This window comes from Pecten maximus, chromosome 10 (assembly GCF_902652985.1).
Source record: "Pecten maximus chromosome 10, xPecMax1.1, whole genome shotgun sequence".
NCBI lineage: Eukaryota > Metazoa > Mollusca > Bivalvia > Pectinida > Pectinidae > Pecten > Pecten maximus.
The window spans coordinates 24,543,403-24,557,303 of NC_047024.1; the positions used below are offsets into that span (position 1 = coordinate 24,543,403).

The 13,901-nt window shown below is 32.5% G+C and overlaps 1 protein-coding gene across 1 annotated transcript; it reads left to right on the plus strand.

Annotated features, from left to right (window-relative positions):
* Positions 1-1,747: 1,747 nt before the first annotated feature.
* LOC117336922 (DNA damage-regulated autophagy modulator protein 2-like) lies at positions 1,748-13,033 on the plus strand. Its single transcript, XM_033897739.1, has 10 exons — positions 1,748-1,765; positions 2,803-2,997; positions 6,144-6,266; positions 7,556-7,612; positions 7,915-7,982; positions 8,910-9,058; positions 11,104-11,284; positions 11,735-11,796; positions 12,119-12,274; positions 12,938-13,033. Exons 2-10 carry the CDS (start codon positions 2,822-2,824, stop codon positions 12,971-12,973), a joined length of 1,008 nt encoding a protein of 335 aa, XP_033753630.1. The 5' UTR covers positions 1,748-1,765; positions 2,803-2,821; the 3' UTR covers positions 12,974-13,033.
* The last annotated feature ends 868 nt before the right edge of the window (positions 13,034-13,901 follow it).

Here is a 13,901-nt window from a genome sequence, read left to right on the forward strand (position 1 = left end):
CTTTACTCAATTGCATGATTCGTTAGAGGTGAACAGTCTTTTTCTCCAATTTATTACTTTCTTCGCTCTTCTGAGGAAGGTTACGGTTCTGTCCCCTAACTGGGACATACAAGAGTCTATATATTGGTACCAATTGTTATTGCTTGATGTTCAGCTTTTAAATTGACAATAAGAACCTGTCGCCCGTTGTCAGTATAATATCCCCAACGTATCAAAGTGTGGCATTTCAGTGTGGTAGCCCTATAAAAGCGTCCGGACACTACCAATCATTTGTGGACATCTTATTGTGATAATAGGTGTAGCTTTCCAACAAACAAATAAACAAACAAACAAAAAACCCTGTATAATTCAGTAAATACGACAATGGTATTTCTCTACAATTGCATACATTTTATGACACATTAAATTCCGTTTTAATCAAGTGAATACATCCAATATACTACAGGAAACAAGGAATTTACAAAAACACTGTCATTAGTCATTGGTATCATATAAAGCTGTTTCGTCCATTTAAGAAGGTCGGAAATCCATAATACTCTCATGGTGAAGGGATGAAATCCAATTACACTTTATATTTAGTCTCGTGACCTATATAATATAAGTACTGTACAGGAAATTTGTCATTGTCGTTCAATCGTCCCGCTGTGCCTGAAATGTTACAAAAGGAGTGTTTACTTCGGCTTAACACTTCTAATAGCCCTATCTATTCAACCAATACAATCGTTTGGCATCTTATCATGAATGACGTCACTTCCTGGATGCAGTAATATAAAAATATGTGCAGAAAATAAACTTCAGGGCATCATTATAAGGGTAATTCTACACAAAAAGAAAAACAAAACAAAATATTTTTGACACAAAAATAAAGGAAACGAACCATTGGCTAATTTGAAAGCGAAGTTTAAAACTAAGTCAAATGAAAGTTTGAAGTTTTTAGGTCGCCAAATGCACGAGTTATAATCAAAACAAACAATTTTAATACATATGTATGGAACGTGGTTTGGAAATTGATGCCAAGTTCCTGTACGATGAAAATATCATTTGTTTTTATTTTTGTTAGGAAATGCCTAAAAAAAACACGGCACTGGCAATCGCTTTTATCTTTTTGATTTTTTTAAACAAATCAGTTATTCTCCCAATTGTATGACCACAATTTTTACTTAATTCTGACAATAACATTATTACGCCAGAAACTAATTAGAATTTCCTCCGTTCTTATATCCGTATTTATCTGACAATAGGTTCATTTTTGATGAAAAGCCTGTCTTATCCACTGCAATAACGTCAAAATCATCCCAATCCCAACTCATATTATTTCACTGCCCTTTGATACTCCCATTTTCGAGATTGCGTGATGTCCCTTGTAGTCTACTGGGTTGACGTTTAGGTATCATTTCTATATTGCTCATGAAGTTGTTCCTCTACAACAGTGATCCAAAACATATTGATTGAGGCTTCAAAGGAATAAGGTAAAACATGAAATATTCGTTTAGTATAAACAGTCGCAAATTCTTTGGTTATTCCACACGGCTATTTCCTTTATAATAGGTAATCACATAATGTAGAGCACAAAACATTTGAATAGTTTGAAACCACGAAAAAAATGTACCCACAGATATCCCATTGCATACAGTATACGCTCTATATATTGAGTTGATGTTTCACAAATGCCCATAAGCGCCAACACGTAAGGTCATAGCCATTGGTAGACATTTTATTTGAATAGCATTCAGATTTGACGAAGTGACAGAGACTCATTGACTAGGTATGTCATAGCACTCAATGTGACTTAATCACATGGACTTCATAGGTTAAATGGACTTTTGTAATCTGTAAAGAGTACTATGGGAAAACCTACCGTAATAGTTGTTTTCTGTAATAATCACGTGCGTTTTCATCTTTAAAACGTAAGTACACGCTACAAATGTCCACTTATGAAGGTAAACCAATCATAATCGTTATTTGTGAGTTCATTACATGTATATACATCGTATAAACGAAGTTCCACTGTATATAATGTATCAATATCTACTGAAACGCCTTCCTGAAATGTTATGTCACAAACCCGGATGTGATATAAGTAATTTTTTTTATGATATTCTTATATGAAACATTGTTTTCTAAAAGTAAATTTTAATACTAAGTGAAAATGAGTATGAGTTGTGCATCAAAAATTCGTAATACATGTACATTATATTTGTCTACAAATAATTAGTGAGGATTTTATATAGGTCTAACATACACCTTACTGTAATGCATAGCAATATTAAGATTTTGCCTGTTATTGGACATACGCATGTGTATTCATAAGAATAATTTATCTAATAACAATATTTCAAACTCCTCTGGATGATTTATAAAAAAAAAAATCTGATTATTTCCTAAAATCTAGAATCAATATTATGTAACTTCATATTACGACAGCATTTCTAGATTGTGTTGTCACTAGTAGTGTTACAATCAGTGAACTTTCATCATGACATCATAATTCAAAGCATTTAATGTATTTTTTAAGAAAACAGTAAAGCTTATATACACACCCCACGAGGCAGTAGACAGAATTGGTATTGTACAGTATAAGTAAATAGTAAATGTATAAACATTAATTTTACTAGAGCTATCATGTGTATGTATTATTGTGTTTTTGTATTATTAAAGGATATTAATAATACAATGCATGCTAATAATGACATGTGAGAATACGCTCACGTGACAATTAATGCTCTGAATTCCCGTTACGTCTATTCCTATAATACATGTAAAATCATACAGTTATTTACGCTCATTGTTTATTGATCAAAGCTGGAGTGTGAAGCTGTTGATGACGAAAGGATGTAAGGTTAAGTATGCCTGGTTGACTGAGGTTCGCTGCATCCCCCTTCACGTAAATATACCCACACACGCGCCGCTCTCTCAGTCACTTTTGATGAATAGGGACGCAACACACATACTTACGATTACCCAGGAATTCACCATGGATGCATTCCATTATACAAGGTAAGTCTCGCATATTTTTAGTTGTATCTTGGTACCTGATGTCAGCTACTCTTTTAAATTATACAGATGTTTGTTTCAGGAACAAACTCTGTGATGTGTTATCAGCTTTTGTCAAATGTTGTCTTCACTGCTTCAGTAAAACAGTACAACTTTTAGAGTTGTATTGTGGTTGATTGTTACGCTTTCAATAAGTTAATATTAATTGTTATATATAACTGCTTAAGTTCCTCCTTGAAATTTGTTATATTGAAATTGGTCGTTATATATTTTGTAGTGGTTATATTAATTATCACACACAAGGGACTGTTTTCGTGACATTCCTTATATGATGACTTTATACATTCATAAACTCACGCACGTGTATATATAGGGAGAGGCAACAGCTATATTTAACCGCACATAAGATATCAAATACAAACCACAATATTTGATACATCATCATATACCCCCATCATTTTTTAGATATATGTATACTGTGATATATCATAAGGAAGTTTGCAGTAGTTATAACGATACTTACTCAGACGAATGATATAAATGTTGCTCATGTTATCTCATCAATCTTTTTGATATCTCACCTTGATTTTATGAATTCCTTATCGTTGAAAAGGATTTTATGTGCTTAGTTTATTACCTTTCAAAAGTATTTTAAAATATATTTTCCTGCCACCAAACCAAACAGCTTAAGTAATGCCACGTGGAAACAAAGGATTGCCTTTTAATGAACATGTTTCAAGATGATCAAAACGTTATAGACACTTTATGGTATGTTAAGAAGAGTCCAATAAAACATTACAGTTCTGTAGGGGATGGGGTTGGGGTTGGGGATGGGGGTTGGGCAGTGGGGGTTGACAGAAATGTTCACCGATAAATATATATAGTTATTAGCCTCCATGTTTTAAGAGTATGTCTTTCTTCATTATGTTGAGTTTAAAAGGACACAGACGAGTAAAAAATATCAGTTTCATAAACAAGCACAGTGATGCAAGTATTGTGTAACGTCACTCAACCTTTTTTTATTTTTATACATTTATGTGTAACAAACAATAGGGATGATGGCGTGCTTTAATTATTTATAATCATTCTGAAATAAACAAAAACACTGCGCTGGTTGCTAGCGCAATATCGATCTGTTAAAACAGCTGGAGCTTTTTCCTTCGAGTTTTTCCTCTAACAGATGTTTTCCCTCACGCGATCAAAATAGCCATCACAAATTGATAACAGTATGTTAATTAGAAATGTAAAACTGACATTGGAAGATAAATATTTGCTATTTTTAAAATGTCTCTATACGCATATTTGAATAAATGAAAAGGCTTGATAGTTTATTCAAATTTTATAGAAAATCGATCCTAACAATTCCGTACCTCTCACCGAATACACGATATACTGTTTTTAATTGTAACAGATGTATATTTCAGAAATATTACCATTGTTAACAATGGTTCAGGTGACATAACAAAGAGCATATTTCAGGTATTTAAGAAGTAAATCACCCATTTGAAAGGTAAAAATAGAACTAAATTTACATCGAAGGTAATTTCACACCTGAATGAATATAATTGTAATTGATCTATTGTCTGCCGCGCTTATTGATTAACACAGAATTACTCGTACCTAGTATAACTACCCTTTTCCTGTACTTAAAGGGGTTGTTTGTCGTTAGAAAATATCACCCTGTTTTGGCACTGCCTATGTTTTGAAATAACAAATTGGTGAAAAGAAATATATATACACAGGTTTTCATCCTTTTTCTAACAATGGAGTACCTAATATCATTCATTGTATATTTGGTTGTTACTTTAGTGTTTAACTGTTGGTTTAAATTTTCGTTTAGCTATTGTTGTTTTCGTTCTGTTTATTAAGCTACTATAATTGATATATATATATGTATTCACGTTATCAAGTTATCACGTGGACATTATTTAAATGCAATATATACATGTGTGTATCCGATAATAGCTGAACCTAAGCAATTCGGAAACGAATTAGTCATTCGGAAACGAATTAGTCATTCGGAAGTAAAGATTGATATAAACACACAACCACATAGGTATAACTATTTAAATAAGTATATAATTAAGGTCTGACCGTATACAAAATATAATGCCAAAACCTAGATATACAGTGTCAATTTGAGCCTCCTTTATCTGTAGGCGTACACTGTGCTTAGATAAGAATGTAGGACGATATCATAGTTAACGTATTTATATTATATTTTATTACTAAACATTTGTTTGTTTAGCTGGTAGGAATGTTTCCTTGCTCTTTGACATACCCACACACACGCATGTATATATGATTAGTTTTATTGACAAGTCACATGGGTAGTTTTAAAAATAGAGTATATGACCGAATGTAAATCCACAAGTCAATATAGAAACACAGAGACGTTCGCTATATATCAGACACCATACAGAGGGGAAGGAGTTATGTCGGAAGACACCCGTTGTCTTTCAGAAACGCCAATGCATTTCAACGCTGACGGGTAAGCTTTATCTCTTGAATGAATCTGAATTTATTACTTATGGTTATATATATACAAAATGCATGTGTGTGAATAAACAGCCGGTATTTAATTGATAGACCGGGTATACACATATGTATGTACAGTACGTACGACTGTTAAGGCTGTAGGTACTTTTTACTAGATATACATTTGTATGTGTCTGTACTGTAATTCATTTACTACTATATTCAGGTGTGTAAAGGTATATATTCGTCCCTCTGACAGCGTTCGATACATGTATGTATGTGTAATATAGGTCACCAACTTTGTAGATTACCAACCATTAGACACCTGAGTACCTCCATACACTTACTTTAGATATTGAGGACAACCTTTCCGCTATACATGTATGCCCCGTCGATCCAGGCAGTCCCTTTACTAGTAATCGTTTCCCGATATGCCAAAAACACCTGTGTCTTTCTGTCTTCCATTCACCCTGAAAACGATCTTTAAGAAACCAATTTCCCTGATTAGCAAACTTGTCGTTGATCAAATTCCATGTTAACATCTATTTTTTATGTTATGTTGAATGTACACAGACATGTCCTAAATGGATTTCGTGTGGCACACGTATAACTTGTACACATGAACGAAATTGTTTTTTGTACCTAATACGATATTCTGTTTTGATATTAAGCACGGATAAACTCGACACAGATATTGCAACAAAGACGCCAGGCTGTTTGGGATGGTTACAGAGGCGACCATGGATCCTATCGTTAGTCACATCGATTTGGTTATTTTTCTCCATATTCATCACGTAAGTACATTTAAATACAATATATGAAGTGGTTTCATAATTATTGCTCTGATTTTACTCATGAAACGATCCAATTGATCCTTAAATGCTGCCACATTTTAAAAATGGAATTCGCTTGTTTACATAGTAAGCAATCCTAATTCAAATTCTACTGACACCATTTAATTTAAATTGATTTGATCATATACGTTTGATACATGTACTTTCAACCGATGAATTTTGCCATCATCATCATTACCCCAGTTCCATAAATAGAAACTTTGTCAACTTTGAATGCAATGTTGGTAATTCTTCCAAGTTTTACTTTCGGTTTATTTGAGCTGTTTAAACATCTGGATAATTATTGACTCGTCAGTCGTCACCGACCTGATACACTGTATTGTCTTCTTTCTAATCAAGAAAACAAACAGGGGATACGGGAATGTAAACAAAATCGTAATTACGACAACTAAGAATCGATAAAAACCAGAGCAAATTATATATAGAATACACAGAGATTCGATATGTACAAAGAGAATAGAACCACGTGTTACCAATTTTACAACATCCTACTCATAATTGATTCATTTCCATTGCTAATGTAGCATTATTGACATCTGCTTTCGATTTAATGTGAATACATATTTCTATCGATGTGAAAATAACCAAAACTATTAATAAACGTATTTCTTATCGATTAGTTATTTTTAACATGTTGAAATACGTTGCTATTTATGTGTCTAGCTCAGCACAGGTTACATAAGCACACATTTAAAGATTATGATATACTCTAATCAGGCAATCATACCTATTTTCTGCCAGTGCTATGATATACATCGTGTTATTTACCATTTGTAAACTGTATATTGGCTGTGTATATAATACTTATACATTTACTTATACATAAGTACCGACGATTAAATAAAGTTATTTAAATGGAATGCGTGACGTTTAAAGAATTCAAATATATACACGATTAGCATATATAGAATGCCACACTTAGTAAATTACTTAAGGGAATTTATCAGTATTTATCGGTATAATATTTCACGGTGTTTTTTTTTTTTTTTTTTTTGTGTTTGTTTTTTGTCATTATAGATAATGTAATGTTAGATGCTTCGATTTTGTACGATATGATGCATTCCCCACGAATGTACTAAATATATACACTTTCAGGTGGACCCATTGGCAAATATTTTAAATAGCCTTTCATTCACCTGTCTGTTCTGATCAGGATATATGTCACTGATATAATAGAATTTAATCCTATTTACTGAACAATCTCCCACTAAATAATCCTATTACTTCAGGTACCTGGTCAGTGTTGTACTGGGCCATATATCTAAAGACAACTTCCCATACATCAGGTAAGTTAGATAATTATTACAATACATGACGTGTATTGTTCACATTTCAATTCGTCTGCCAATATGATTCAAATATCAAATATATTACAGATATTTATCCACATAACAAAAACAGTCTTATGTCTAATGGAAATGTTTAGGTACGAAGGTTAAAAGAATAAAAGTCCAAGCATAATGCTATCCAGAATTATACATAACAATGGTCTAGGATGTCATATACGAGTAACAATGCAGTGCTATGATTTAATCTTGTTATATTATAAAGTATATACATGTTTATATATAAGAAGCTCTATTTGTAGTCACACCGCCATTGAAGACCCAGAGAGGGCAATATTTGGACAATGTATCAATGTCGGTGCTGTTCTCCGTAAGTATTATTCTTCAAATACAGCAGTTATTCATTCATTTAATAATGACTCATCTTATCAATGATAATGAAATAACAATTATCACAGATGAAGAAATTACGAAGATGAAATAAGAATAAGTACCCTATTTCATTATATATGATTGTTACTAAGTAATTTCATAAAGCTGCACATGTATATATTTGGAACATTGGACACATAGATATACATTTACCGTATGTTCATTTTAAATTTCAACTATTATAAAATGGAATCCAAGGTAACCTATCTTTCCAAATATAATCCAATTGTCAAGTAAATTGTTGCATAAGTATGTGTTCAATACGATTAATGAATAGATAAATAAATATCTGTCCTTCTCTCAAAGAAATATTTCTTCTTGGATGTTACACCGGAGTTTTTTAACCAAACATACCAAGCAAATGATATTTTTGATATAGTGCCTGATTTTACTCCTTGAAAATAGACGATTACATGCTGACTGTTATTTGAGTATGTGTATCAGATATAAATTAAATACATAAAACATAGAGGAACTTCCTACCGATTTTTTTTTTCATTTGTGAATTGTGGATATATGTACATCTAAGGAATTCTTGTGTAATGTTGGTCCATGTACAGCATGGTACGAAATGAAAAGCCGGAATCAAGACCGATTGGTCGGTTCCTGTTGCAACCTCTAAACAAAATGCCCAGCCTCCATACACAACAGGAACACAAATAAACAGATTAGAGCATGCCATCTTAGAACATTACTCAAATCCTGTTGACAAGTCAGTAAAATATTGATGAATTGAAGTCCATGTTCTGTCATATGGATGGTCATACATAGATATATAGGTCATTGAAGTTTGATACTCTCCTGAAGGTAGTATTAATATGTTTTTATTCATATTTTAAAATGAGGTACTTTGTTATTTTTACAGTTGGTCTGAACCATATTGTAAGATATTTATATCTTAAACACATGTTGTACCTGTCAAATGTGTCAAGGAGTTGGCACAGGTGTAACATTGCTTCATGTGCCATCGGCATCATATCATCGTTTGGCCTCAGTATGGTGGCTAATTTTCAGGTAAGATATCTAAATTACATTGTTTCTCTTCGGGATACTCCCGATTCTGTTGAGGAACGGTACTTTTATCTATTGATGAATATATTGATTTATGGAACTGGCGATATTGGCCAACACTTAAGGTTTCAGCTATACATCGACAACGATTGGAGTTTTATTTGTTATTGCAAACACATACTTAATTAGACTGATTTCAACAAACGACTTAAATAACACCTATTTGTACGTAGTTTCTGTGAATTTGATTATAGATGAATAAACACTATACGTGAAATGTAATTCTAAACAGTCAATTTTCGTTACTTTGTACATTGATAATTGGAAAACCCTGCAAAACTAGAAGGAAAAAATCCGTTCCAACAGTAAAATTATACATAAAATGCATTCGGATATCTCGAACACTGACAACTTTTTTTTAGAGAAAACGAGGTTCAACTTGTTTATCATTATGTAGTCTGCTCTCTCAGATCCTCATAGAGCTATTGTATGTTCAATTCTCATTGTCAAAAAACACAAAGATATATGTATCAATGATAATATTTGTAGTGGATTGTCTTAACTTAAGCTGTTACACAGACACAACGGGAAGATTACAGGAGTTTTCTCGAGCATGAAACGTTACCCACTTTGCGATAAAAAAGTGACCCATAAATAATACACCATTAACCCTATCATGTTCAACAGTTGCTCTTATATCGGATACTCTTTGATACCTGCTACATCTCCGACTTGTGTATTTGGTTTATCTTCGTATTAGGATAATGCATAATATCTCCTTGTTTTATTTATCTATATAATAGTATGTAAACAAAATGACAATGACTCATATCATTGTCAAACCATTCCCTTGCTTATTATCTTTCTCGTATATTTACAAAATGTACTATGTACAGAATACATAAAACTGTAGATCACTGATAGTCCTTCAGGGGTTATCGCCCTTTGGTATTGCCACACATTGCATGAAGTTGGCAGAAACAATACTAAATTATATAAAAGTTAACACCAGATCTTCGAGAGATATTTTTTACTGAAAAATACTTAAAACCAACAGAAAATCCTTATGATTGATTCTCCTTTTAATTATAATTCCTGAATATTTCAACATTTCAAGACATAACAACAAAACATGTCGAAACAAATGAAACGGAAAAACTAATGAAAATCATGATTTCATTGGCTACAATTATTTTCAACAACTTGCAAAAAAAGTAATATAGATTTAAAACAAAAATACTCATGAATAGATAGGTATATTATGTAGCGGGAAATCATCATAGTTGGAAGTACACAGACAATCACATTTCAAACATGATACCCTCACGCATAATGCGTTTTCCCTATACAACCAATTTCATGAATGAATTATCGACACGTACGCATTGTTACTACGTATTAACGTTACACTAACACGTCCTTTGTGAGCGATCAAATATCAAATTAACATATCTGTTAACTATCTACACACAATCGCGTAAAACTAAGCTAACAATTTACATCAGTCTAAAAGGGTCATTTAAAATCGACTTAACAAAATGTATAAGATTTGTATTTCAAGTGTGCTATATAAACGTACTCGTAGCTTACTTGTATTACTGAAACCATGGTCAAAACTTCTTCAATAGTATTATTTCTGTTCATAATAATTTTGGATAGTTCATTATAAAGTCTCAGAGGGAAATGTCATTCTACCGGGTTTTATATTGTTTATGATACTCTGTGAAGCCCGATCTACAAAAAGTGGTGTTGGTCAGTAACATCGTGAATAAATCCATAATTACTTAGTGACGGTGCACGTGTCTATATTCCATTTGTGTGATTGGATGGTCGTGAAATTGCCCTATGAATTATGGTTAATCTTTCCAAACTTAGTAATTTCTTGACTTGATAGGCCGTAGGCTTATGTCAGGTGGCTACATGGTAAATCTGAGATGCAAATTTACATTATAAAGTAATATTTTCATGTATCGCTCAACTGTATGATTCTAATATGGTGAAGACGGAATTCTTTTTATAACTAATTAAAATGAATATTTTATTTGTAGACAGAACTTCAAAAGCCACCACATTACGTAGGCGCTGCTCTAGCGTTCGCCGGTGGGACGGCTTACTGCTGGTTGCAGACCGTAATGTCCAGGAAATTGATGATAAAACGAGGAGGGAGCAGTGCTGTTTTCATATCACAGTTAATCGTCAGCATTTTCATGTCACTTTCGCTCTTGATTTGTATCCTTTTCTCGTACACTAATGTTCTTTCATTGACCTTACATGATATGTGAATGTAGATGACTTGTTATACCATAATGTATGATAATGGGGGATTAATATGGTTTCCCAAGCAATTTATATTAATGAGCTAGGTATGTATTGATGGATAAGCGATGTGAGGTATTCATTCATATAAAAACAAAGAATAAAGACGTAACTCTAAATTTGTGACCGACGGAAACAATAACTCACAATCTGCCGCGCCTATGTTAAATTTGAGTTATCTCAGAAGAAATGAGGCCCGATTGGGGAGGCCAGCCGCACAAAGCCATGGACGGTTGATGAAAAATCCCCGTCCGCAAATTCATAGGAAAGGAAAGAAAAACACATTAAGACAAATTTATTACTTTAATTCTAAAGATTCAGAAATGTGTATTTCAATCATTCATTTCCTTAACTGTTCTTCAGTTGGTTGCACGAAACTATCATACAAACTGTTGGAAACATCAGGTGACAGAAAAATCATTACGGTAAATAAATAGATTAAATAAATAAATTTGTATGTTCAATTTTAAAGGATAAATAAAGTGATACTATCTGAACTTTAATTTTCAGTGTTACCATTCGTAAGGTCATTACCAATTCTTTAGTGGGAATATACCTAGACTTAAGTGGTTTTATTTGATGTTTGGTTACAGTGAATCTGTTATCTTTAAGTACTCTACAACAATTATCATTTCATACCATAATTACTGCTTTATAGTGCTAACACAAAATTGTATCAAACTTTTTTTTGAAGATTTAGATTTCCTAGAAATACAGTCGGTCTGGATGTATCATTCTCTATTTCAGCCGTCACTGATGGGGCTATATTTGACATCGACGATCTCAGAGTGGCTTCTGGCGTTGTCTGTGTCCTGTTTTCTCCTCACATATATTCCTCATTTTAAGAAAATCAAATTAAAATCGCCACGGGTACATAACAAGTTCAGCAATGTTGTCAGTCCGGTAAGTATACCTTAGTTATAAAGCCATTTAGATGTTTTTCCAAAGCATCATCTGCTTTATAACAAATATCAAGTTATGGAATTAGTCTCCTCCGAACACTAGATTTTTTTTATTATCAAACAATTGTTTTGTGTTGTTTATTTTCAGTTTTATAAAAGAAACTTTAGATCCTAACATATATATATCATTTTATATAGAAAACGTAATAACATTTCCTTATGAAGTAAAATTAAAAAAAAAAAATCCGTTAGGCCTTTCTGCCTTCAAATGCACCTTCGAGTGAACTATATTATTTTATTTTTAGTAATCCTTTATAAAATATCTTATATAAAAACGATTGCTACTGCCCCATCCTCAAACGTTAGGTTATATTAATAATTCTAATAATACTTACAGTTCATAAATATATGTATACTACAAAAAAGAAAATGATACAACGAATTATATTATACAAAGTGACTATCTTTATTAATTGCTAATATTATACAATGGATAATTTCTAATTTATTACTCTTATTTGATTTATCATTTAAGATAAACTTCATTTTAAACGGCAATGTTGAAGTTATAGTATTAAACAAAATGACATAGACATTCATATAATAACGAATATTTGACACTGTAAATCGTATGATTATTCTATAACCTAATATTCTGTTACAGGTGACTCCCTGCTTTATTCGACAGAATGCCATGTGAATCAGTGACGTAAATCTAAGGAATTTCTGATTAGTCAAATGGAACCTGGCAGCATTAAAATATAAGGAACGGTGCTAATATCTGTGATATCATTTCGTCGTCTGAATCAATATCGTCTATAACATTCTCTTTTTTTACAAGATATATTTTATTAAATATTTGTTATATGAACATTTTGTCCATGTCTTTATTTACATTTGCCGTTGATAGCATGCATCATGCTCCCCGTATGATGTCAAATGTTGTAGCAACCAGCTGCTACATGTAGCCTCCTAATTATCCTTGCCATTCTTAGAGTGATGATCCCAGTAAACTACAAAAAACGATCGTAATCATCTTCGTCTTATCTGCTGAATCAGATTGATGAATAAAATGCTGGTATTGCCATATGCGACACAAACCGACAGCTTGCCAACAACAAAATTTCTGTTTAATTTTATTTTAAAGGTATAAAATAGACAAAAGCCGGCGGCTTGGTGCTAGATCCTAAATTGTAAGAAATAATTTCATTCTAGTTTAATTATCTAGAGACGATACTAAAGAAAACTGTTGTGTACATATACACTGTATATGTATTCATGTCAGTATTTTATGCCATAATTAGATATGACTATAATTAGGCATGACGTGAATGTCTAACAGTTATTTTATTCATAAATGTTTTATCTCTTTCTACCATGTGTGATTGACAATGAAATATCAAGCTGAGGAGTAGATTTCAGAGCTTTCTATACCGAGGTTAAACAATCCAGACTCTCATTCAGCTGTTTGTTATTTCCACAGTTCGCGTAGTCAGATTTTACCTCAAATATTTCTACAATCAATGTGGAAAGTATCAGCGAAAAATTATTAAGCATCAGTTTCTCGGTAGCAAGTCGCAGTACAAAAGTCGACAGATTGCAGTGAGATCAGGTCAATTAGACATTCA